This window comes from Syngnathus leptorhynchus, chromosome 9, assembly GCF_054491065.1.
Source record: "Syngnathus leptorhynchus isolate UIUO chromosome 9, UIUO_Slep, whole genome shotgun sequence".
Lineage (NCBI taxonomy): Eukaryota > Metazoa > Chordata > Actinopteri > Syngnathiformes > Syngnathidae > Syngnathus > Syngnathus leptorhynchus.
The window spans coordinates 12,690,773-12,715,424 of record NC_141203.1 but is presented as its reverse complement, the minus strand read 5'-3'; the positions used below and the strand labels follow the sequence as shown (position 1 = coordinate 12,715,424).

Here is a 24,652-nt window from a genome sequence, read left to right as displayed (position 1 = left end):
CGGTGTACCTAATGGAGTGTCCGAGTGACGTCACGGATCCAACAGCCAATCAGAAAGTGGGGGGTTGTTTGGGTGTGGCACTTTTCACTTTCATTTAAATTTTGACCATGATTTTTCCCTAATAAAGTGGCCTGTTATTAGGTACACCCAAAAATGGCGGTGTACCTAATGGAGTGTCCGAGTGACGTCACGGATCCAACAGCCAATCAGAAAGTGGGGGGTTGTTTGGGTGTGGCACTTTTCACTTTCATTTAAATTTTGACCATGATTTTTCCCTAATGAAGTGGCCTGTTATTAGGAACACCAGAAAATGGCGGTGTACCTAATGGAGTGTCCGAGTGACGTCACGGATCCAACAGCCAATCAGAAAGTGGGGGGTTGTTTGGGTGTGGCACTTTTCACTTTCATTTAAATTTTGACCATGATTTTTCCCTAATGAAGTGGCCTGTTATTAGGTACACCCAAAAATGGCGGTGTACCTAATGGAGTGTCCGAGTGACGTCACGGATCCAACAGCCAATCAGAAAGTGGGGGGTTGTTTGGGTGTGGCACTTTTCACTTTCATTTAAATTTTGACCATGATTTTTCCCTAATAAAGTGGCCTGTTATTAGGTACACCCAAAAATGGCGGTGTACCTAATGGAGTGTCCGAGTGACGTCACGGATCCAACAGCCAATCAGAAAGTGGGGGGTTGTTTGGGTGTGGCACTTTTCACTTTCATTTAAATTTTGACCATGATTTTTCCCTAATGAAGTGGCCTGTTATTAGGAACACCAGAAAATGGCGGTGTACCTAATAGAGTGTCCGAGTGACGTCACGGATCCAACAGCCAATCAGAAAGTGGGGGTGAGGGCGGGTGTGGCACTTTTCACTTTGACAAGCTTTGACCATGATTTTTGATAATTTGATTTATTAAAAAAAAAAAAAAAAAAAGGATCAGTGTGTTTGTGTGGAGAGGACGATTTGTTGAACGATTTGTTTGAACAAATCTTCTGAGTGAACTTATTCTAAAGATTCTGTTCACTTAAAAGAACTGGAATGCACATCACTAACCAGCTCGATCCAACCGTGTGGCGCTCGTTCCCCTTATAAGGATTATTACACAAGTGAGAATGCAGTACATGGGCTCCCTCTAGCGGTGGCGGAGAGAATCCTTCAGTTGTAATGACTTTTTAAAGAGCCTCTAAAAAGGATTCGTTTCTAAATGATTGAAAAATGGATGAAGATAAACGCTGAAAATATGTGTAAAGATGGACGGAGAACATTTTAGAAAGAGAACCGTGCACGTCTCTAATGTAACTTTTAAGACTGAGAGGCGCACGCGAGGGTGTTGCTTCTTTTCGGGGTGAGCTCAGTGCTAAAACAGATTAATTGCCATCCAGATAAAGCCAAGGTTCAATTCAAGTGAGGTGAGGAGAGCCTGCATATTGCAGCTCCTTTTTGTCATCTCAGTCAGCTTTCTAGTCACACGTAGGGTTCGAACACAAATCAAATCATCCTGGACGCTCGCGCTCCCCTTCCTTCTTTTTTTTTTTTTCAGAGGCCAAGCGAGGGTTGTGCGACGGCTGCTTCGGCTCAAGGTCACGTCTTGGGTTTGGATTCCAGGCGTGGACACAAAGCAAAACAAGTTGAGCGCGTGTGAGCACATGTGTTCAACACAATTTGACTTTGGAGTCCTTACGATGGCTAACAATCGTCAGATATTGTTCAATTAATATTCTGACTTTCTGCTGTTTGCACACTTGCTCCATTTTTGCTCCATTGTTTGTTTGATTGATTGTTTATTTATTTATTTATTTATTCATTCATTCATTCATTCATTCATTCATTCATTGTATGTGCCTTCTTGTTTTTACTTTTTGTGTTATGTTATTGTTCTGTTTGTCCGTGATGTAAAATGTCTTGTCACCGTGGGTGAGTTGGAAACGAAATTTCGATCTCTTTGTGTGTCTTGGCATGTGAAGAAATTGACAATGAAGCAGACTTTGACTTGGATATCAGTTTGAAGTCGAGCGTCAAAGTTGAGAAGCAGCCGCTGAGTCTCTCTCGCTCAACGTTGTTCAGGTTGTTCCGGTGAGTGAACACAAGGGGGCGTCCTCTGCAAAGAAAAGTCAGCCTGGAGGACCAGCCGCTCGCTCGTGAAGATGACGAAGACGAGCTGGAGACCATGACGATGATGATGATGATGCTTATGTTATTCATAGGAAAGTAGAATAATGACAATTAAAAAATATATATCATGATTATCTCCAGGAGAACACAAAAAAGAAAGAAAGAAAGAAAGAAAGAAAGAAAGAAAGAAAGAAAGAAAGAAAGAAAGAAAGAAAGAAAGAACGAAAGAAAGAAAGAAAGAAAGAAAGAAAGAAAGAAAGAAAGAAAAGAAATTGAGATTGATTACACACACAAAACAAAAAAGTGAACAATTCTTATTCATGTGTGTGTCTGAAAAAAAAAAACATTTATCACAGCAAATCTGTCTTCTCCGTTCTTTCTCCATCTGAAAAGTAATCAAGAGCTTTCAACAAGGCAGTCAGTTCTCAGCACTCCGCAAACTTTCTTTCCCAGCAAAGACGTTTCAATCGATTTCAAGCAGACTGTGTGAGTTTTTCTGGGCCTGGGAACTCGCAAAACTGCCGCCATGAATTAGAATTTTTCAAAAAACAAGTGTGAGGCCGTTGTAGAAACTTGCATGCGTAACAAGCCAACAAATGCGTGCTGTGAATTGTGAGCAGGCACAGCTGCATAATATCGCAAGCATACGTTTCAATTTGCTGGATTGAGCCCCAGGGAGAAAGGACAAGTAGTTGGAAGGAGAGAACGGGAACATTTGCTTCTCTAGCTTTCTGTTTTCCAAAGCAAGGCAGGCCTGCTTGCTTGCTTTGCCGCTCGTCTCGTTCCGCACACGCCGTAACGCCAACAGCGACAAAGAATGTTCCTTAGCAGCGAGTCCGTCCGATGGCGCTCGTGTCTGCTTTGTCGAGAAAATTGAACTTTGCTTGAACTCCTTTTTTTGGGGAGCCACATCGAGCGAGGGTGGGACTGCGCTACATGCACAAGGTCGCTAGCCCCCGTGTAAGCAAAGGTCAGGAGCGGGGGCGGAGATGCGGGGGGGCGTTTGAGTCATCTGATATTCCCCTAAAAGTCGAAGGGAAAGTTTGGAATTGTGCTGAGTCATTCGATGGCCGGATGTAGTCACGATGCTCAATAAAGGCCAAAAAAATAATATTAGAATATAAAAAAAGAAAAGAAAAAGCACAAATAAAATTCTAAACAAAATAAGAAATAAATATATCAAATAAAACAGAACAGAATTGTCTGTTGACCAATGTAAAACTTTGTCACTTTGCTTTGTAATGACTTAGCAGGACACTTGATGACTGAGGTAACTGAGGTCAAAGGTCCAATCCATACATGTCCTCCCAGTCACAGCTATCAAGGGATTTTCCAGGGATGATTTTTCTTTGTCAGAGCGAAGGCCCCTCTGGTTCGAAGGATATCCCATTGCAGATGTTCAAGGTAGCCGAGGTTAAAGGTCACTATTGGCGTCATACAATAAAAAAATCACAGGTTGATAAATACACCGTCCCTAAAGAGGGCTACGCCGATTAAAAATCGGTCGTGAGTGTCTAAACTTGATACCCAGTTTTCACTTTTGGCGCCGGGTGGCCCTTGAAACCAAGTCAGTCCAAGAAATCTAAAAGCAAGTACGAGCAAATAAAAAAAAGATCGGGGCTCGCTTTGCGTAAGACTATAAACGATCTGCTCACGACCCCGAATGTTTACATGGCACTCGCAACCAGACTGGGAAAACGTAACTCGGCCGTGTCCCTCCCTGCAGGACAATTCGATTCATATTCAACCAAATTTGTCCATTCGAAAAAAAGCACTCCCGGGAATAGGCCTGTGTTTTCCTTTATTATTAAATGAAAAGTCGAGAGGCTTCACGTTTCACCGAGAGTGAGCGGCGTGAGATTAAACACGCATGTTTTCAATGGCTGCATGAAAAATAAATATGCTTCCAGCCCGTAATGACAAAGTATGATGTTAACCTGGCCGGCTCAAAGGTTTTTATGTCTCCAGACGCAGCGGTCCAGTTCAGCTCAGACTCGGACTGACAATTTTCCCACATTTCAACGTGTGCGTAAGAAATGGCAGCAAAACGTTATGCGACGAGAAGATGGCAACAAGAAGGAGGGCTCGCTCACTCACTCAAGCAACATCATCCACATCTAATGAAAGCCGCTGGTCAGAATTTGGATGAGCTGGATATATATTTGGGATGGAAATTTTCCAAAGCACCAAATGTGCCAGCGGGCTTTGCTTTGCTTTGCTTTGCTGACACGCAATCGCAGTCATTGGACACAACAATCTCTCAGCTCAATCCACAAAAGGCCATCACAGAGTACATTTCAACTGTTTGGTAAAGGAACAAGGAGTTGATTTGAGGGACTTTGGTGATTCTTCTGCGGATTTGTTGCTGAGGTGGCGGTGAGGTGTGTCTTTTATACTTGTGCTCCCTGGAACTGAGATAAGTGTTGAATAAAAGACAAAAACACACACAAGGCAGCTCTCTTTAAAATATGCTGTTGAGCAGTGGGATCACCTCACAGTTATTGCCAAGGGACCTGCTTAAGGGAGGCAGTGCCGAACTGCTGCCCTCTAGTGTTCTTTCCTTTCTCCTGCATGTGAATATTAAAAAATAAAAAATAAACATAAATAAATACATAACTAAATAAACACCCGAGTAAAGAAATAAACAAACAGATAAATAAATAACACCCGAGCATATAAATTAAATAAATAAATTAAAATAATAATAATAAATAAATAAATAAATAAATAAATAAATGCTGGTTATTAGGCTACATTCAATTTGGTACAATTTATTTTTTTTCAGTCATATTATTTCTACAACTTGATCATTAAATAGCTAAATTGGCACATTTTGCAACTCATATGGTAAGAATGAAGCAAAAAGTGGCCAAAATGGGCTCTAAAATTCCACTGGATTATTGAAGAGAAAGTGTCAGATAGTATAGCGCTATCAAAATCAGCTGACTTCATTTCAATCCCACCTCAAAGAGTGTTCACAGATCTCGCTTTTTTTTTTTGTCGACCCTCTGAAGTCATCCTCGCCTGGCAGAAAATATGAAGAATATGCTTCTCGAGTTACACAAAGCTTTCGGGATCTTTAAGCGCTGTCACGAATGACTAATTTAAAAAAATAAACTGTGCCATGTGTTGGTTGATGTAGTCGGACTTTTTGCACCATCCTCGAAATTGTAAGGAGAGCGCTGAATTGTTGCGCTGCAAGCTCTTATCTAATTTGGGATCTCTATCCTTTGCGAACAAGACATTTGACCTTCCTCGACAATCGCCTTCTTCAAGTGTGACGTAAAAAAAAAAAAAAAAAAAGAAGAAGTGGGCTGGCGGAGCGCGAAGTGCATGCAGCAGTTTGGAGGAAACATCTCAAGTATATCGTTGCTGTCAATTTTGCCGGTGCGGTGCGGTGCGGTGCTGTCTGTCTCTCCTTGCTCCTTTTGGGATGTTACGTGAGGGACTTTTTGGGGGACTCGCGCATGTGCACGCAGGTGTGTGACAAGTAGCGACTTTTTTTTTTTTCTTTCTTCTTCTTCCCACTTCTTTTTCACACGTCAGAGAATTGATGAGTTTCCCGCCGCTGGTGGCCACATGTGGACCGCAGGACCTCTCTCGTCTTTGACTCGACTCAACTTTGTGCTCGAAATATATTGGACTACCTCTTGTCAACATCCTTGTTTCTCTCTCTTCTTTTATTTTTGAAAACTTTTTTTTTTTTGGTCAACAATGGAACACTCATTGATCCGAGTCACGTGCGTCTTGGTGGTTTTCTGTCTGCTTGACAAAAGGTGAGTTCAAGTCTTTGAAAAGACACTTTGACGTGGTCCTCAAACTTTTTTGCAACCACAATTTAGCTCTCCCGGTTCCACCATCATGACAGCAGACAGTAACGTAGTAGGTCTAAGGGTTGATTAACAAAACGGGACTTGATAGGTGGAAAATAAAAAACTTATGACTCAATGAAAATACAACTGAAGTGGACTTGTAAAGTTTTCCTGGACATAAAAACTGATTTATTCTTATTTTTCACTTATTTCCTTTCTTATTGTTTGTACCACACTTGATGTTATTTACGCTCTAAACTGCGTCAGCAGAATGATTCAAGGTAATTTTGTGGGTAAAGTGGTTCAGATAATGGATGATTATATAACCATAAAACTGTTAGGTCAAAATTGATTTGGGAAGCTGCTTGGGTCACTTTGACCCCACCATTTTCAAAGTTTTGATCAAAACAACATAGAAAGTTGAGTCAAATTGTTGTTTTTAATTTTGGACCCCGCTTGGCTTATTTTTGTATAAAAGTACAATACTGGATGAAAACAGGTTTAAATAATCAAATGTTGATTATTAATTTTTTAAATGATTTTAAATGTCATTAAAGCCCGGAAATATGTCCATGCCATCATGAAAGGTAATTATGGTACTATTAATTAGATGATACCATTTTGTCAAAGTGCAAAACAAGCAACATTTTGAGACTGAGGTGTGCACCCCTGCTGAAAATTGATCATAGCAAAAATAATCATTAGGTCTGGGGTGGCTTTATTATCCACGGCCAATTACGTGGTCGGCCGTGCACCCCTCCTTCTCAAACAATGTTTCTCTTAATTAGACGTTACGCTGGGGAAAGAGCTGTCGAAACAAGCCTCGGCTCCGAGCAGGAAACGCAACAGGTAGTAACAGACGCCCAAATGGAATTACAGCTGAGGGCGCGCGATCAAAAAAGCAAACGCCACCATCACAGATGATCAACATCTAACGCGCTTTGATATCTGGCCAAGGTTCCTGTTTTTTTTTTTAATTCCGTAGCAAACACAAAAGCCGTTTGTTCTCTAATTGGCTTCCAGCACACACGTACGTACGCACGCGCCGATGAAATATGGGAGTGTGCAAAACTTCCAGCTGCATGTCAAGTCACAGTCAAGCATGTGCAGATGTGCGTGTGCGCCTGCAGCCACGCTCCGGGTCGTGTGTCCGGGCCCGCGCCGACACACACACACACACACACACTTGAGCATTTTGCCTGACATGATCCGCAGCTGATGTCGTTGACCCAAATGTGATCACATGACCCGGTTTCCCACGCAGGGTAGACTCCAACGAAATCTTAGGCCTGAAGCTGCCCAACACCGACCCCATCCTCAACGCCAACACGGTGTGCCTGACTCTACCGGGCTTGACCCGGCGCCAGCTCGGGGTGTGCATGCGCAACCCGGACGTGACGGCCTCAGCCATCCAGGGGATCCAGATCGCCATCCACGAGTGCCAGCACCAGTTCCGAGGGCACCGCTGGAACTGCTCCAGCCTGGAGACCAGGAACAAAATACCCTACGACAGCATCGTTTTCAAGAGAGGTCAGACGCGTGCGCTCGCTCCGAGGTTTCACACTCAACTTCACACGGATGTGATTCCTCCACGCCTGGGTGAAGATACTTTATGTTAGTGTCATCTATTTGTCCACAGTCAAAGAAGATCATGTTTCCTCTTGTTTGAGAGCGCCAGCGAGGTAGAGCCAATCACACACACACGTGGCTGGCGATTACCTCCGCTGACTCCCTTCCTACTTTGGAACCGCCGCCCCACGCTGCTTTGCTGTCAGCGGTTCGCACAAAAGATGAGCGGAGTTCAAAAGTTGGTCACCTGCAGATTACCAAACTTGGTGCAGATCAGTTTCCTCAGGCGTCGTTTGAAGTCTTTACAAGTTGGCTACAAAAGGATGAAAGCGGATCTCCGCCCCAGACTGGAAAGGGCATCCGCTCGCTTCCTTTTGGGGGTTGGGAGGGGGGCAAGATTGACGAGCGGCGCATTTTGCACACTTTTGGACGTCGAGTGCCTTGAAACCGACGCGTCCTGGCGTCCACGCCGCTCGGGAGAAATCATTTCTGAAGGGTTGATCATTTTCGTTAAGCGAGATTTGATGACAGCTTAGACGCTCCGTAATCAGATTTACAAGGCCATATCAGCTGACAAATTTCATAAGTGTTACAAATGATTCTATTTTTTTCACGATGATTTCCAAATATGATATGATGCTAAATATCTTGCATTAAAAGCCGCCTGGAGACAGGAAGAGACCGAAATAGGGGAATACCTCTTGCTTCTGCGACTTTGCCGTCTTCCCGCGGGCAGGGCAGGGCGAGCCTGCTTCTAATGCTTTTTACTTCCCTCGCCAGTGCGAAATTTCCTCTCAGCACTTTGCCAACTCTCGGCGGCAAAGGCCTAAAGCAGTTCCGTTGGTTTCTGTAACACAAAGTGACAGTTTCCCTTGAATCTTTCATTCATTTTGCCACTTCCTCAGCCATCAGTTCAGCCGGGCATGCCGCAGTCGGTGAATTATTTCTTAGATTGATTTGTTCCCTCGTTCCAGGCCGGCTCAGTGCCTGAAACGGGCTTTCTATGTATGAGGCAGAGCCTAAGTGCTATCCAAATCTCATGAGGTGGCGTGTGGAGGTGTGTGTGCCGGTGTGTGTGTTACAGTGGGAATCACTGATTAAGACCATTTAGCAAATACTGTCTTGTAAACCTTAAACGTCGACTCAATTAACACACTTTTTGCTCACCGTTTGGATTCACGATGGAGAATAGTCATAAGAATGTCTAAAAAAGCTCCGGCGGATCTATGCGAAGATAAAGAATCTATTTGGTGCTCGGTCGTCAGGACAGGCTCCATGTGAGAGCACAGCTGGCCGCTGACTGAATATCCTGCGATAGGCGGACGGAACAATGGCCGCTTCTTGTGCGTGTCCTCTGATGGAGGTCTGTTTAAGCTCAGCTGCTCCTCAGGGACAAAGCAAGGCTTAATTGTGGCTGTCCCACACGTTTTCCTGTTTTCCCGCTGCTGCTGCTATGTTGATTTTAGACCCAAATCAAATCATCTGCGTCTCCTTAGCCAAAGAGAGGAAAGTCCGTTTGTTTTGCAATATCGTGTCGTTAGTGTCTCGGGTTCAAGCGAATGGCCTCGATGACCTTTATGAGGCTGACAAAAGATTTGTTTGGGCGCTCTCGTCCCGACAGGTTTCCGAGAGAGCGCCTTCGCTTACGCCATCGCGGCGGCGGGTGTGGTGCACGCGGTGGCCAACGCCTGCTCCATGGGCAAGCTGAAGGCCTGCAGCTGCGACGAGAAGCGGCGCGGCGACGAGGAGGCCTTCCGCATCAAACTGCAACGCTTGCAGCTGGAGGCCATCAATCGAGGCAAGGGGATGGTACACGGCGTCATGGAGCACTTCCCCGCCGAGCTGCCGGGACCTCAGGACTCCTGGGAGTGGGGCGGCTGCAGTCCCGACGTGGAGTTTGGGGAAAAATTCTCCCGGGACTTCCTGGACGCCCGCGAGACCAACCGGGACATCCACGCTCGGATGAGGCTTCATAACAATCGAGTCGGCAGACAGGTGAGTCCACGGGAATGACAGTCCATAACCAGTATCGCTATCAATTTCAAGGACTCCGATACCAGCCGCTGATCACATTTTCGGTATCCGCACTTGGTATCAAAACGTTTCGGTATCTGTCTTAAAAAAAAGTGGCACCGTCCCTGCTCTTTGCTATTTTCTGTTTGGAATTGCAGTCAACCATAGTTTCATCCAACCCCAGCACGTGTGGAAAAATTGCATTTCAACAGGGGTGTGTAGACTTTTTATATGCGCTGTAGATGCACCCAAAATCCTTTCTTTGCTTTGCACAAACATGTCTTTGGTTCCTGTTAAGGTGCAAAACACCTGAAGCGCATCATTCCAAGATAAATGAAGGCTATAAACTATCACACGCGCACACACACACACACACACACACGCGCACACACGCACACACGCACACAATGAAGCGGCCGCCATTGGGAAAACAAGAAGTGGAGCCGCCACCTGTTTCTGCCGCTTGACGATTTCCAAATTATTATTTATCATTTGTCTTCCGAAAACAGGATTGCGCGATGTAGTTGGGCAAAAATAAAGATTGAAGCCACATTACAATCAAGGGAGTTCCCCTGAGGACGGGGAGCCACGGGAAGCATCAAGTGGTTCGACAGCTTCTCTTCTGACGGCTTTGATATCAAGCTCCTTCTCGTGCTGTCATTTGATCATTTGGATTTCAAGTTCCTGAAACATAGCAAAGCGTTTCCCTTACCTACGGTGGCTATTTAGCTTCAGGCCTGGTTTTGACGATCACATTTAGGTGGAACTTTTGTCATTTCCCCATTTGTCAGATAAAGTGATCAACTTTCGAAGTTGTCCGGGTTTTATTTCTGCCTGGTTTGCGGGCGTGCGCCGATGGTCACGTTCCGTCACCTCGGTTAGCGTGTCAAGACAAAGTGAAAGCAGTCGGCAGGGCGAAAACACATCTATACTTGACTTTTATAGTTGCACTTAAAGACTCTGTAAAGTGGACTGAGAGATTTGTTTTGAAATCGCACGTTTGAAGAGAAATGCTGAGACATGCTGTGTACTATGTGGCGGCGCTCATATGGGATGAAAAACCTCTAGCTAGCTAAATGGTGACTGCTCTAGTTAGCCAGCTCTATGGTGGCCGCCCTAGCTAGCTAGCTATACGGTGGCTGCTCTAGTTAGGTATAGCTAGCTAGTTAGTTAGTTAGCTATGACTACTCCCAGAAAATGCATCTTCACTTTCGTGAGTTCACTGGCGTTTAGTAATTCAATTTTGAGGCACCTTGACAAAATGTCTTTGATCAAACTAATCCCTCACTGCATTATATTTTGAACAATTTAAAACAATTAAGAGGCTGCTAATACTTTTTTCCCTAACTTAAATAAACATGATTGTTGGCTTTCTTTTCTGGTCTACTGCAATTTGAAAAAGAAATGTCAACCCGTATATTCCCCGTCTTTAGCCGTTGTAATTGAAGTATATCTTGACTAAGCTAACTTTGATAATTGGTTTGGTGCCCCAGGGCGCCGCAATTGGCGGAGATAAGCCGTGACGACGCAACAGAGCAAAGGAGCGGCTGTTTATGGCACATTGTTTCCGACTTCCTCCCGAGTCATTTGAGTCTGAATCTTTCCATCAGTTGACTTCTGGTCCTCTTGATTATGCAGACAAAACACAAGATCGCAAAAGAACAACATCGGACTGTAAAAGTAGAACTGTTGCCATTTCTGAGAAGGTGACTTCAAGTTTCAAGCAGCCCTGTGGACTGGGTGTCAGTCTTGTGTGGGGGCTCATGTAACATGTAGTCATGTCCTCACGAGCCAAGGAAAGGAATCATTTGTCTTGCGATGTGTAATGTTCTGAGACTCGCAGGTCAGTAGGGCTCATGTCTGCTGGGCCGCCCAAGGCTAATGAGGCGTCTGAACAATTCACTCCTTAGCGTGCTCTGTTCTGGTTTCAGAGATTTGATCGGAGTGCGCAGTTGGAATCGGCTCCAAAATATCCAAATGGTTATGACCTTAAGTTTGCATACGAGATGGGGGGGAAAGAAAAAAAAAATCCATTCCTGGAGGCTGTTGAATTATTTGAAACATTTCGACATCCTCAACTGCCAGCAAGTCAAAAGAAAGCGGTAACTAGGTTGTGATTTAGCGATTAAAGAAAGTCGAGTCGAAGGCATTTTTATCGATGACGTCATGCTTGCAATTAGAGGGAGTGATGTCCAATAACAGCTTCACATGCGCCAATTATTAGTTGAACCCTAATAAACAACAAATTATCATTTGTTTTTGTTTTTTTAAATCTGTTATCTGCCTACAGCAACACAAGAGCTCGTCATTAGCACTACAAGCTAACTAGCTAAAGCACCGGCAAGAATCCCTTCAGACGTTGATGCGACGCCGTTTCAATGCTAATACTGCTAATGCTATGCTAACTTATTCTTTGATAGTCATCAGTGTACAGGATATCAATCCTGCATTAACATACTATATGATCCGTATCAGTGACATCACGTCCAATGGGTCAAGATTTTAAAGACACATTGGACCAAGATTGACTTTTTGCTACGTCCACTTTTTGCTTTTGGTGAAGAACATTGGAAGAAATACCTCTGAGACCTCATACACGCACGCAGGCACTCAGCTTCTTGATTTCGAGTAAAATAGTCCCAGGTGAGTAAATAAAAAGAATGCCCCCGGTATGTCTTTCCCCCTCGACCCGCGACTACCACCTTGCTCCCTCCAGCCGCTCGCTCGCTGGCTCGCCCGCCCGACTCCCAAGCGGAGGAATGCGGCGGTTCTCTCAGCGGGGGTGTGCATGTCCCCTCATGCCCACCCCAGGGTTCTCACGACGTCCCGTCTTGTTTTTAGTCCTAATTAGTGGCTGCTTGCAGTTTGGAGACAGATGTTTAGAATCCTGCAAAAAACATTTTGGACTTCAAACAGCAAGGTTGGAAAGTGGAAAGCCTTTTGGGCCGGCTGGCCGAACGTTGCGTGCTTCTGATGCTTCTCATATGTTGAGAAATGAATAATGCCAGGAGCAGATGATTTTTTTTTTTCAAACAGGATGTCAGAATGTTATTAACGTACTTTACAGTAAAAACATACATATATATATATTAAATGCCACTCGGCTGAAATAATGGCTCCAGCCACTGAGCGCAATATTAGGTACACCTGCAGGATCTAATAGGATCCAGCTGTACGCACAATTCTGCCTTTGCAAAGATAATACGGCTGTTTATGTTGAGTTATTGAAATAAAAATGTGTTGAGAATTCTAAGGAGGGTTGTGTAACTGCACTTGAGCTTTATGGAAGTGACTTACATAACGTGGCGTGGTTTGAAGATGCAGGTCAAGTGTTTTGCCTTCATGGCCATGCACATTGGAGTCAACAGGATCTGAACGGGATCATTGACAGACAGCTCAGCTGCAACCATAATGCCTGAAAGAAAGCGGAAGGGGAAATATTTTTTATATTCATAGTTAAGTGTAGATATATGCATTGAAAATTGGGACTTGTTTGGAAATGACCATTCGTTCCAGCAGCCGCAAAACATCATCAATTTTGTGATTCAAAGGAAATTAGCACACTGTAAAATAATCTTTTATACAACTCAAACAATGACGATAAAGAATTGGGCATCACGCCTGCTGGAGTGCAACTCGGCCACTAGTGGGCAGTATAATCAATGCACTCACGTAAACAAAGAAGACTTTCACAACTACTGCCCGTGAGTATTGTCATATTGTCGGTCTATATGTTGCTGCACCGTTTGTGTTCGAATCACGGTCGTTATGCCTGTGAGAATTCAATTTGCAATGATGCGAAACAAACTTCACCTCCGAAGTGAGTAGGAATGGCTTTTTCATAACCGGATGATATACATCTGCGCATAGCAAGGTAGCACTTCACCGCGGCTATAAACTTCACAGCCAAGTGAAATAGTTTCAATTTTCACGGGCCCACCTCAATCATTCCGCAACACGCCTCCAAACAAAATGCTTGCTAAGCTCGTACGTAACGTGGGGGAGCTCTGCCCGGCCCGGCGTTTTGTTGAGTCCTGTATCTTCATTAGGCAGGTGGTGACAGTGCAACCGTGTACTTTGTTACTGGCAAACATTTTGTGGTAATTACCATTCATCATCAACGCTTGACTGGAGGCCAAGAGCCAGAGACGTTACGGCTTTTTTTACGGGAAGGAACCACGCGCTTCTTGTGTAAAGTGTCTGCTATTGACGATGCAAATGGATAAAGTCCTTTTGGCGCACTTCTCAATTAATCCGGTCATCAATTTCTTCTACTCAAATCATAATGTGACATCGTCACAAGGCGGCCGGATTCCACTGTTAGTTGATGAGAGAATTTGTTCTGGTCTCGGTTATAGGGGTTTGACCCATTAGTTGACTAGCTGACTTTGTACTGTGGATGAGAATATAGCTAAGCATCATTAGCTTTAGGTGTCCGATCGGCTGTCTCAAAATATTTATAACTAGTGGCGAGAAATCTTGCACTTCACAAATATTTTTATATAAAAATTCTAAATAATAAAACTAAACTAAATAAAAGAATTCCAAAATGATTACAATGAAACTAAACAGATTAAAAATTAAAAAATGAAAGTGATCATCAGCATGATTCATTGGGGCTGAGCTGTGATTAGTTGCGTTCATGAATTGACTCATGAATCGACTCAGCTGCCACCCAAGAGCCATTCAAAAGAAAAGACTGTGTGGTCGACTCCCTTGGCCTTATCACTGGAGCGGTTGATGTGTTTCAAACACACACACACACACACACACACACACACACACACACTCCACCTTTCGGACTGCACTTTCTCACTCACACTCGTGCATTGACACGAGCGCTTCATGGTAAACTCGCAACAGGTGGAAGCGCTTATGCTGGTAATAACATTTTATTACAGTCTCTAAATGAGAGTGGTGGACACTGAGTGGGCACACACACACACACACACACACACACTCGAACCCGCTGCACTCCCGGCCGTGCAGTCGAATGTGCGTGACTGCATTGGCTCCATATGCCGTTGAGCTCGCGTGAACAGCTCGTGCTTGTTTTTGAAGCAAAGCGTTTGCTTGGTTTCAAGTGATGTTCACGCACCGCTGCGGGATTGTTTGTGTGCTTTGCTATCGGCACGGCTCTCTGCCGGGCTTTAAAGCCAGCCAGAAGTTGTTCAGCGGGCGCTTTGGGGACAGCGGACACAGATTTTCTCTCAACTACTTAGTCACCATGACGCAGGGATTGACTGGCGATTCCGTTCCAAACACGCTACTGTGCAAGTGGAGATCTTTTTAACATATCTTCCCATGATTGACTTCTGCCATGTAGAGAGTAGGCATCTCCTGCGCTCACTTTAAAAGAAATATAACAAGATTGGCTGAGAATCAAGTTGGCAGTGTTCACTCCAACAACGGCGCAAACGCCCATTGGTGCCCACGGCTGTCTAGAAAAACAACAAAACAAAGAAGACTCCACCCAAAAGTGGAATCGAGGCGATCGGACTCTGAATCTGTTGCGGTGGCTGTTCTAAAATGACGCTGACAATATCGGTCTTTATCACGGGAATAAAAGATTCAACCTGGGCACGGTAACAATGCTTCCTCCCTCATTGTAGCAAGGTGAGGCCCCAGGTTAACAGGAATGTGGCAAGATTTCACCTTGGGCGTGCTGCCGTCACGCAAACGACGCAGAACGCCAACAGGCACCCGCATGCTGAAAACCGCCTCCTTGCGTTTTGCTTGTTGGACAAATAATCGCTGCAATTACTCAACGGCGCCAACGGGCATATCTCGTCGACGAGAGAGCAAATGCGCAACTCGGATCAATTCTTGTCAAATCAAAAGTATCAAGTACGCTTGAGCAGATTAGCAGTAGAGGTTTTGGAGTGATGTCATGAAACAAATGCTTACAATAACAACACTAAGTGAGGAAGCGTTACTTCTGAGTTCATTCGGTGATCGGCGCACAGTAGCGGGCCTCGGAGCCTCGCAGCCGGCCGCCAGCCCGACCGACCGAAGCATCCTGCATCCTGCAGTGGCAATCTGCTCCCAGCATGTGGCCTTTCATCTCCGTCTGGGCTTATTTTATAGACGCCTCTGTCTCACTCTGCAAGCCAATTAAAAGTCGCCAGATGTTTGTCTCCAACCGCGGTCCGCCAGGAGAAGCATCGTTTCGGTCGACGAGCATTGTGAAGCCATGCGTCAGAGTACTATCTCAAGTTAGGAACTTCATCCCATCGGTGACCCCGTTTGTAACTCCAAACGTTCAGAAATCAAATTAAGTTTACCGTTTAAATGCATGGAAAAGTCATTCATCCGTTCCACCCTCCTAATTATTTTCGATTTATATTTTTATATATATATATATATATATATATATATATATATATATATATATATATATATATATATATATATATATATATATATATATATATATATATAATTTTTTGGGGTATATTCATATATATATTTTTTGGGGGGGGTGAAAATAAATGCAGTTCAATCCAAAACTAATCAAAAAGATACATAAGCTATCAGAAAGTTTATTTTGCATGCAATGTCACCTTTAAAATAGCATCTCACCTTCACTAAGATGCATAACTTGACTTGAGATGTTTTGACTTGAAGAAAATGCCCCCAGCAAGCTTTTGCAGAGTGGATGAGCACCTCGCATGACATTCTGACACAAGGCTTGTGGAGCAAGCGCGGGCGGCGTTCTCATTTTGGACTACCTGTTGTACATCAAATGCCTTTCCTTTCAACTTCTTGCCAAGCCACATCTAAAAAAAAAAAAAAAAAAAACAATTAATAAATGTGTCCTAAACTAAACTCCAGTTTTCATGGAGATGTTGTAATCTCCTTTCTCAAAGCCAAAGGCAGAAGTTTGAATCTTGTTTGCTTTAAACCTCCAACAACAATGCTTGAGTTTTTTTTGTTTTTTTTTTTCTTCCCCACTGCGAGCGTACCATCAAACGGTAGCAATGTGGATGCAATTACGACTGCGACAGTAGGTCAGTCGGACTCTTTCAAGTCAAAGTGGGCTGGTGACTTTTTATGATTACAGACTTTGCCGTGTGTTTAAGTCCGCCGTGTTTGTGATTCTGGGGTTGAATCTGCCCTGAAAAACTCCAGCAAATACTGCAATCGGAACCCTGTGCCAACACTGCTAAAGTCATTACACTGATGTTTACCAAAAAAAAAAAAAAACCCTCACAGACGTACTACGTGCCCATCACAATGTCTTTTCAACACTCGAGATGTTTATTCCCAAAGCCGTACTGGTTAGTCTGGGTTATCCTGCGACGCATTTGTGGGCATCTTCCATTCCGTTTGTTTATTGGCTTGAACCAAAAGATTGCTCATTCTTTCCCATGCCTGACATTTCTGGCCAGTTTGATGAGTGATAGCGACAAAAATACATCCAAGGTCACGCTTACCATCAAGAATCATCCCATTGAAAAATATATACTGTGTATATATATATTTTTTTTAGTTTTGGAAAAGTTGCTTGCACATTGCCAGCACCACTTTGACTGAGCTAAATATTATTCAGTGACACAAATTAAATCTACCAAAAGAAAGAGTCAGCTCTTTCGCCAGAAAAAAAAAGCTTATTTTCTTCCTATTTTCAATGTAGTAGTCATTGGCAAAATAACGGTTTCAGACAAAAAAGCGGAGAAAACAAGCTTTTTTTGTGTAAAAATAAAAACTTGTCAAGTGAGTTGGTCGCTAAAATTGTCTTGCTTTACTGACATCCCAAAGTAAAAAAAATAAATATATATATATTATTTTTTCCTCTGCTCACCCACCGCCGTCTCGACAGGTGGTCTGCTAGCTTCTCATTCTTAGGCTGAGGCTCGTTTTCGCACTGACGTGACAAAACATTATTGACCTTGGCGCTGTAGCTCACGTGGGCGTTTTCCTTCCCTTTCATTTTTTTAAACGCTCATGTCAAACAGATAAATCAAACCCTTTCCCGTAACTGTTTCAGTCTTTCACCTGCTGTTCATTCATTCATCCAGGTGAGGAAATATGCAGCCTCTGCCTGGGGGCAACTTTTTTTCGTTTTGTTATATTTGACCTCGCAAACATCTCGAAGACATTTCCTCTCCAAACAACAATGTGAAATGTGACAAGGTCTTTTGCTCTCTCTCCTGTCCAGGTGGTGCTGGATCACATGAGGAGGAAATGCAAGTGCCACGGGACGTCAGGAAGCTGCCAGCTGAAGACTTGCTGGCAGGTGACTCCCGAGTTCCGGGTGGTGGGTTCCATCCTCAAAGAGCGCTTCCACATCGCCACCCTCATCAAGGCCCACAACCGCAACACCGGCCAGCTGGATCACTCGCACCACAACAACTACAACCATCACAGCAACCACCATCATCACCACCACCATCATCATCATCATCACCACCACCACGCGCACCGCAGGAGGCCCGGCATTAATGACCTGGTCTACTTTGAAAAGTCCCCCGATTTCTGCGAACGGGACCTTGGCTCGGACTCGGCGGGAACTCAGGGTCGCATCTGCAACAAGACCAGTCCGGGCATGGACAACTGCGAGAGTTTGTGCTGCGGGCGAGGCCACAACATCTTGCAGCAGACGCGGAGCGAACGCTGCAACTGCAAGTTTCACTGGTGCTGCTACGTGGTGTGCGAAGAGTGCCGGATCACAGAGTGGGTCAGCGTGTGCAAATGAGGAGGGGGATGGCGGGGCACCCGAAAGAAAACAATGGGGAGATGAGAAAAAAATTAAAAAAAAAACAACACTTTCAAAGACCCCCGTTTGGTTACGAGAAAGAGGCCAAGACTGTCTTTTACGCACCCTCGAGCGGAAATGCGTGAGGAGTGCCGAGAGCTTCCGTCGGAAGAACAAAATCCATTTGCAAGTGCGCACACGCACGACCTGCCCAACGCGGACGTGTTTTTCCATTTCTTAAGATACAATCAGGTTTTGGAAAGCAATAAATGCAAATTAAAAAAAAAATGATGCACCACACTCGAGATAAAAATAACACCACAAAAGGTTTGCTTCACAGCCACTACCATTTACAAGAATCTTACGTCATATTTCTGAATTTGTTGGAGCACAAAGACGTCGGGGTGTCAGTGTCGCCATCGTTTTGGCGTCTTTACGGATTAGACTTGCGTTTGTTCATTCTAGCGAGAAAGGAAAAGCAAAAAAGAGACCAAAGCAGAATGTACGACTTGTAGAGGCAGGGCTGGAAAGAGGAGTTTTAATAATACAAGATGACAAGCTACAATTTCAAGGCCCTGTAACGTGACAAGAAGAGTGCTAATAGTCATGAAATCATTTGAATGATTCAAGAAAAATACCAAATATAGAAAGTGAGGCTCCCTTCACTCCATTTCAAGTCTTTCTCACATTCCCCTGCGTGCACTCACAGCGCACAACGAGGCACTCTAAAGTGGAAGCACTTATCCCAATGTCAATTTGTTCTTGGCTTTTTATTTGGATTTAATTGTCTGTCTGGTTGACGTGCGTGCACTCACGGCCAACTCTGAAAAAAAAAAAAAAGCCGGAAAACAGTTTAGCGCTCATTGTCAGTCTTCAAGCGTGTTTGCAAGAAAATGTCCGAATTCCCTCGACAAGGTCTTTAAGACAGTTGCGGGCCAGATCTGATAATCTGATTGCCGCTGCTATCAGGGCCAAACAACTGGAACCTGCATTTCCTGCTCTTTTAATTGAGTATGGCGAAATCAAAGCGGGGCGCTTTGCCGTTTTGTCATGCCACGTTAGATCCGGGAATGGTTTCCAAAAGCGGGGTTGTAAATAAAGGCTCGTCACCGCATTGACACGCTAAAAGTAGCCTCGTAAACGCACCTGTGGATATTTCGTGTTTCCCCAGTCACGCTTTGTGCCCGTGTCCAAAACAAATCAGGAATCTTTCTTACTTTTGTTGGCTTTTGCACAAGCACGGCTCGATCCGAGAGGACTCTGGGAGAACTATTTGTGTTGTCCGAAATGTACAGTTTGTGTGTGTTACCTAAGTTATTAAGTTAATATTTGTAAAACAATAAAGATTGTCCTGGTAAAAAAAAAAAAAAAATGAGGATGGAATGACGCCAAAAGGATGCAAGAGATTTCTTGGTCACATTCACAAATATCCCGTTCACGTCACAAAAAGTTCACTTGTGTTTGGTAGCTTTCACTATACGCATTCTATTCCGATCCGGCCGTTATCCATCTCACTTTTTTTTCCTACTGTGACCCCAAAGCGTCCACAAAACTTCCTTCCTATGTATGCTATGTAAAGTTTTGTCCATGAAGTATTTAAGATAGAAATATTTTTATTTTCCTACTTTTTTCATTTGAGTGTGTACATAGAAATATGAAATGGTTTCTTTTTGACACAGGTTCATCCTTGCTTGTTTCCCTCCTGCTCCGGGAACGTCCTTTTTGTGTATCTACGTAGTGCCTCTCTGACTTAATAAATGTCAAATCTGCTGTCGACAAATCTCACTTCGATTCTTTCTTCGTCAACTCGCCGCTCATTTACTTTTGAAAGTAAAAAAAATGATATTCCAATGCGACATACATTTTTCTTTTCAGTCCGGGGTCCAGCTAGCATCACGTGGTCATGCTAGCTTGTACTAGTTGCTGCTTGCGTGCAGAGAGGAATCCTGTTGAGCCTCCCTGACTCATTTCTATCTCCCGCGCGCCTCCAGGGAAGCCACGAAGTCACCGAATCAAGTGTAACAATTCTCCAGATACGCTTTCAAAGCAAACAGCTAAAAAAAAAAAAAAAAGCGTTCAAGTCAGGCGATTCTATTCTTATCCAAAAATGGTGTGTGGAGAGTCAGCTTTCCCATTTTTGCCATCTGTACATCGAGTGTAGCATGTGTCGTGCATCTTTCAGTGCCATCAAAGTTTGATCACGCGCTCCTCATCTCATCTTGTTAAATAGTTGATGTGAGTGCCAAGGTGTGCGTGATTGTTTGTAAAACAACCCGTCTTTCCTTTTACGATCATTTGGAACAGGATCGGATTATTTGAAACTCTCGACTTGAGCTAAAACAACAATATGACGGTGAATGAGATGTCGTAATCCCTCGGTATGAACTCGCCTGTCTGCGTGGAAGAAAAAAAAAAAAGTTTTCTTTCTTTACTTTAGCGGAAATATGTGATTTTGCCAAAAATAACTTTGCGTGCCGTCAAACAGGTTGTCAGCGAGTGGATTCTTAAATTGCAAGCTCGCGTGCAACTCGTCTCCAAGCGCTTTCCATTTTCCACAGCTTGTCCGCCGACGACTTTTTGAAGGTGGCGAGTCGTGTATTTGAAACATTGTCGCGGCTTGTCGAAAATCGCCGCTGAGACTCGCGTCTAAAGATAGTCGGCGTGCGCCCTTGACTAATTCATCGGTGTTGTCGAGTCGCTTCATTAAAATTGGAAGAGCGCGAACACGCCACGCAGGTCCGCATGATCTCAGCGGGCCGCTCTCGTAGCGCTTTCAGCTTCTTTACAAATACTTGATCTGCGCTAACGCTACAGTTTGATCTGCGTTACTAATTCATGGCCTCTCCCGCCTGGGAAGGATCGAAAAGGAAACGGGGATCGTTTTCTTTTTTTTTGTGCGAGTTCTCTTATTCATTATTGAGCGAGGGAGGCCAACAAGAACATGCTTTTAACACCATTTGCAACATGTTCTGCTTGACCCAAGACGACATTTGCTCCACCGGATCCGAGTTCTACTTTTACCGAGCCTGCCGGCGGGGGCGGCGGTGTCGAGAAAATGCTTTTGTAAAATATTGATCGATGTAGGTCAAAGCTATAAATGGAAGAGGGCTAAGAAATCCCTGGCCGGCTGGCCGGCCGGCCGCACGCTGTCCGAGAAGTGTTGCTTGTCCACGGAACGTAAAGGACGTGACGAATTTGGGCATTGGAACTGCTTTTTCTAAATACATTAAAGTCTCATCCACCAGTTGGAACATCACAATGTCACTTACTTTAGAACGAATAAGGTTTTGGGGGGGATGGGTTGAAAAATGTCACTCACGTTAGAACGTATAAAGTTTTTTGGAGGGAATTGAAAAATGTCACTTTAGAACGAATAAAGTTTTGAGGGCTGGTTGAAAAATGTCACTCAATTTAAAACTAATAAAGTTTTGGGGGGTGAAAAATGTCAGTCAATTTAGAATGAATAAAATTTAGGGGGGGATTGAAAGATGTTACTCCCTTCAGAACGAATAAAGTTTTGGGGGGGAATTGAAAAACTGTCACTTAATTTAGAACGAATAAAGTTTTGGGGGGATGGGTCAATTCAAGCACAAAATCCTTCAAATTGCCACAAATGAGGCCAAGGTTGAGTTTTGTGAGGCTTTGCAAAACGCATTTCAGGCCCGATTCGGGCACATTTGTTGGGAACTACTTTTTCTGGCGCGTAACACGCAACGCCGTTCAGTCGGTTATTCCATCTCTGTCTGGCTCACTGATGTCACGGCAGCTCGTCACATGATGTTTGTGGAAACAGAATAAGAAGTTGTGCCAACACAACCAGGTTCGTGAAACACCTCGGGCCTTACCGCAAGCCAGACTTTTATGTCGAGGTGCTGTGAGGTGAACGTCGCCATCGGAGGTGTCAAAATTGAAATATGGCCACAAAGAAATGAACAACAACTTGTTGGAGTTCAGCTCAGTGTAATAATCACCGGCGGCCATGATTTGGCGATGAAAAGAGGTTTTTGAAGGAGAAACACAAAATGCCTCATTATTTATTCACCATTGCACAAAGTATCGAAAATGATTCGGTGTCGCCGATACCGGCTTGAATTTTACTCGGACGGAGAATCGTTTCATCGAACTCCATTTAACCTTGTCCATGAAAGCAATGTTAGGATTATTACACTACTCCCAAAAAATGTATCCCAAGGCGTACTGTACGTACATGCATGCAAATTTCTTTGGTATGTGATGCTGTCTGCACACACACACACACACACACACACACACACACACACACACACACATTTCCCTAAGCAACAATAGTAAGGTTGCCCTCATTTTCCTCGCCCTCTGTCAGCAAAATCACGGAGTCATGAAACAATATTTGTCAGCTGATACTTGACAGTTCATTAAATTTCCATCACGGGATCATAAATTGGACGGGGCGGCCGTGATTTGTACTGTTATCTTTCTTTCAGCGGCTTTCCGGAGTCATCCAAACGCCTGTCATTATGATAATTACGGCCATTATTGTTTTGTACTATTACAATTTTGTTTCTTCTTTGTCAGTCTCGACCGATGGAAGCAAAAGGCCGCACACGTTGCTAATGTTGTCACTTTTTTTTATTTTTTTTATTTTAGTTGATCTTGGGGGTGAGTTGTTAGACGAGGATATGGCCTGGACGTTTTATGATTTGGACCACTCCATTAACTTGGCTTGACTAGAGAAGAGGAATTGTTCCATATAAGTGCAACATGAAAGAATGATGACGTCATGTTGCCCACCAGAGAATGTGTTCCTTCGCAGGTGCGATGACTAAATTCTGCCGAGTCACGAAGCGCAACATCGAGACGTGGCGGAATTTGATTTTCGGCACAAAGCGTTTGAAATGAGCGATTTTGAGATGATTTTTGCTGACAGGAGCAAAAAAGCGCGACCGAGCATCTTGGGTGTGCGAACGAGCGAGTCGATTAGCTTCAATTTATTCAGTAGCGAGTTCTTTGAGCAGAAGCGGAGGGAGACGTTGTGCAGATATGCCTCCGGGCCAGTTCATTGCTGACGCTGTCCCTGCACAGACCTGCCATCCCGAGCTTACGCTTCATTCCTGGCATACTTGCCTCCTTTCCTTTCCTTTCCTCCTCTCCCGCGAAGCCGCGGGGCCTACAGCGGGGGCGGACGATTTTTTTTCCCCCGAAAGGGGCCACGAAAGTATCGGAACGGTCGACGAAGGGCCACGCCGACGTACTAACGTCATGTTGAGTCAATGTGGAAGTCGAGTCCATCTTTTTTTTTGCCTCTTCAGCCGAAAACGAAAGTGATGACGATGTCGTGCGACCAGGTCGTCGGGTTCCATCGAGCGGCCTGCATTCCCGGACGAGGGAGGTCGATGACATCATCGTCCCTGCATTTAACTGATGTCCAATGACAAAAATGCTTTCATTCATTCTAATAATGACTCGTTGTCAATAAATTACATGTTCTATTTTTTGGGGGGGGTGAAACATTTGGTACCTCTAACCGAAAACACAAACGCGATGACAGGCAGTTCCCGTCCTCGGCATCAACATCTTGCCGACATGGCAAGCGAGTCTCACTTGAATGTGGTTTGAGCGCATCCGAGAGCAACTTGGCTTCCTTTAACCGCACCGTGATTTTACTAAATAAGTCACGAGTAGGGCTTCTGAAAGACAAAAGAAGTTGAATAGTCCCTAGGTGGGAAAAGTCGTCTGTTTGAACAAATGCCAAGGAGCGTAATTACCCCCACCAGGATCATTTCCAAGTCTGACTTTCACAGTTTTGGTGATGGACAGTAATTACAGTTTGTGCGCTTGAGTGGAAAAGTGACGAGTAATCATACCTTGTCACCCGTGCTGCCGAAAAGTGCTTTGAAATAAAAATAACATATGTTAATGGCTCCGAAATGACTCTCCAGCTCTGCTGTGAAATGACGGCCATGAGATGGCATCATAGCAGTCATTCCTAAGCGTGACGCCTTCCAAGAAAAACCTTGTTCGGGTCTGAGGCCGAACGTTTGGACGGACGGACGAACGGACTGATTGTGTGAATGATGTCCGATCAAACTTTGTGTTCTTCCGCAACTTGGCAGGTGTGTTGAAATGTTGGACATCAAGGGCCCAGAGTGGTCCATCTCTCCTCTCCATCCATCCATCCATCCATCCATCCATCCATCCATCTAACCGCTCGCTCGGGCCATCCAGCGCAGCGCAAGCCTGTAATCTCCGCGCCCGTGCAGCTGCCGCTTTGCGGCTCCCAGGCAGCAGGGCACTTATTATTGTGCATACACACACACACACAAGTGAGCACACATTGGGGGGGGGAAAAAGTCCTCTCATGTGGTCGGCCAGCTGCCAGTAGCGTGCCTTCCCCTCACCAGTGTGACCCAAACACTGCCGAGGCTCCCGGTGCTGCTCCTTCGCTTTGGGGACTTTCCAGCCGAGGCG

General features: G+C 44.5%; 1 protein-coding gene and 1 long non-coding RNA gene across 3 annotated transcripts in view; one reads left to right on the top strand and one right to left on the bottom strand.

The window, feature by feature from the left end:
• Positions 1–5,439: 5,439 nt before the first annotated feature.
• On the top strand, positions 5,440–19,029 carry wnt10a (wingless-type MMTV integration site family, member 10a). Of its 2 annotated transcripts, none has more exons than XM_085920319.1 (4): positions 5,440–5,889; positions 7,195–7,455; positions 9,116–9,489; positions 17,669–19,029. In XM_085920319.1, exons 2-4 carry the CDS (start codon positions 7,305–7,307, stop codon positions 18,203–18,205), a joined length of 1,062 nt encoding a protein of 353 aa, XP_085776445.1. In that variant the 5' UTR covers positions 5,440–5,889; positions 7,195–7,304; the 3' UTR covers positions 18,206–19,029. The 2 variants fall into 2 exon arrangements, with proteins under 2 accessions (XP_085776445.1, XP_085776444.1); XM_085920318.1 differs by having other exon boundaries at positions 5,441–5,889; positions 7,190–7,455.
• The window catches only part of LOC147051333 (uncharacterized), a 33,284-nt gene continuing 15,785 nt past the window's right edge, over positions 7,154–24,652 (bottom strand). The window contains exons 2-5 of the long non-coding RNA XR_015067261.1: positions 16,090–16,286; positions 12,805–12,922; positions 8,193–8,341; positions 7,154–7,983 (exon numbers count right to left, since the gene is read on the bottom strand). This is a non-coding gene — a long non-coding RNA (uncharacterized LOC147051333). The remainder of the gene's footprint in view (positions 7,984–8,192; positions 8,342–12,804; positions 12,923–16,089; positions 16,287–24,652) is intronic.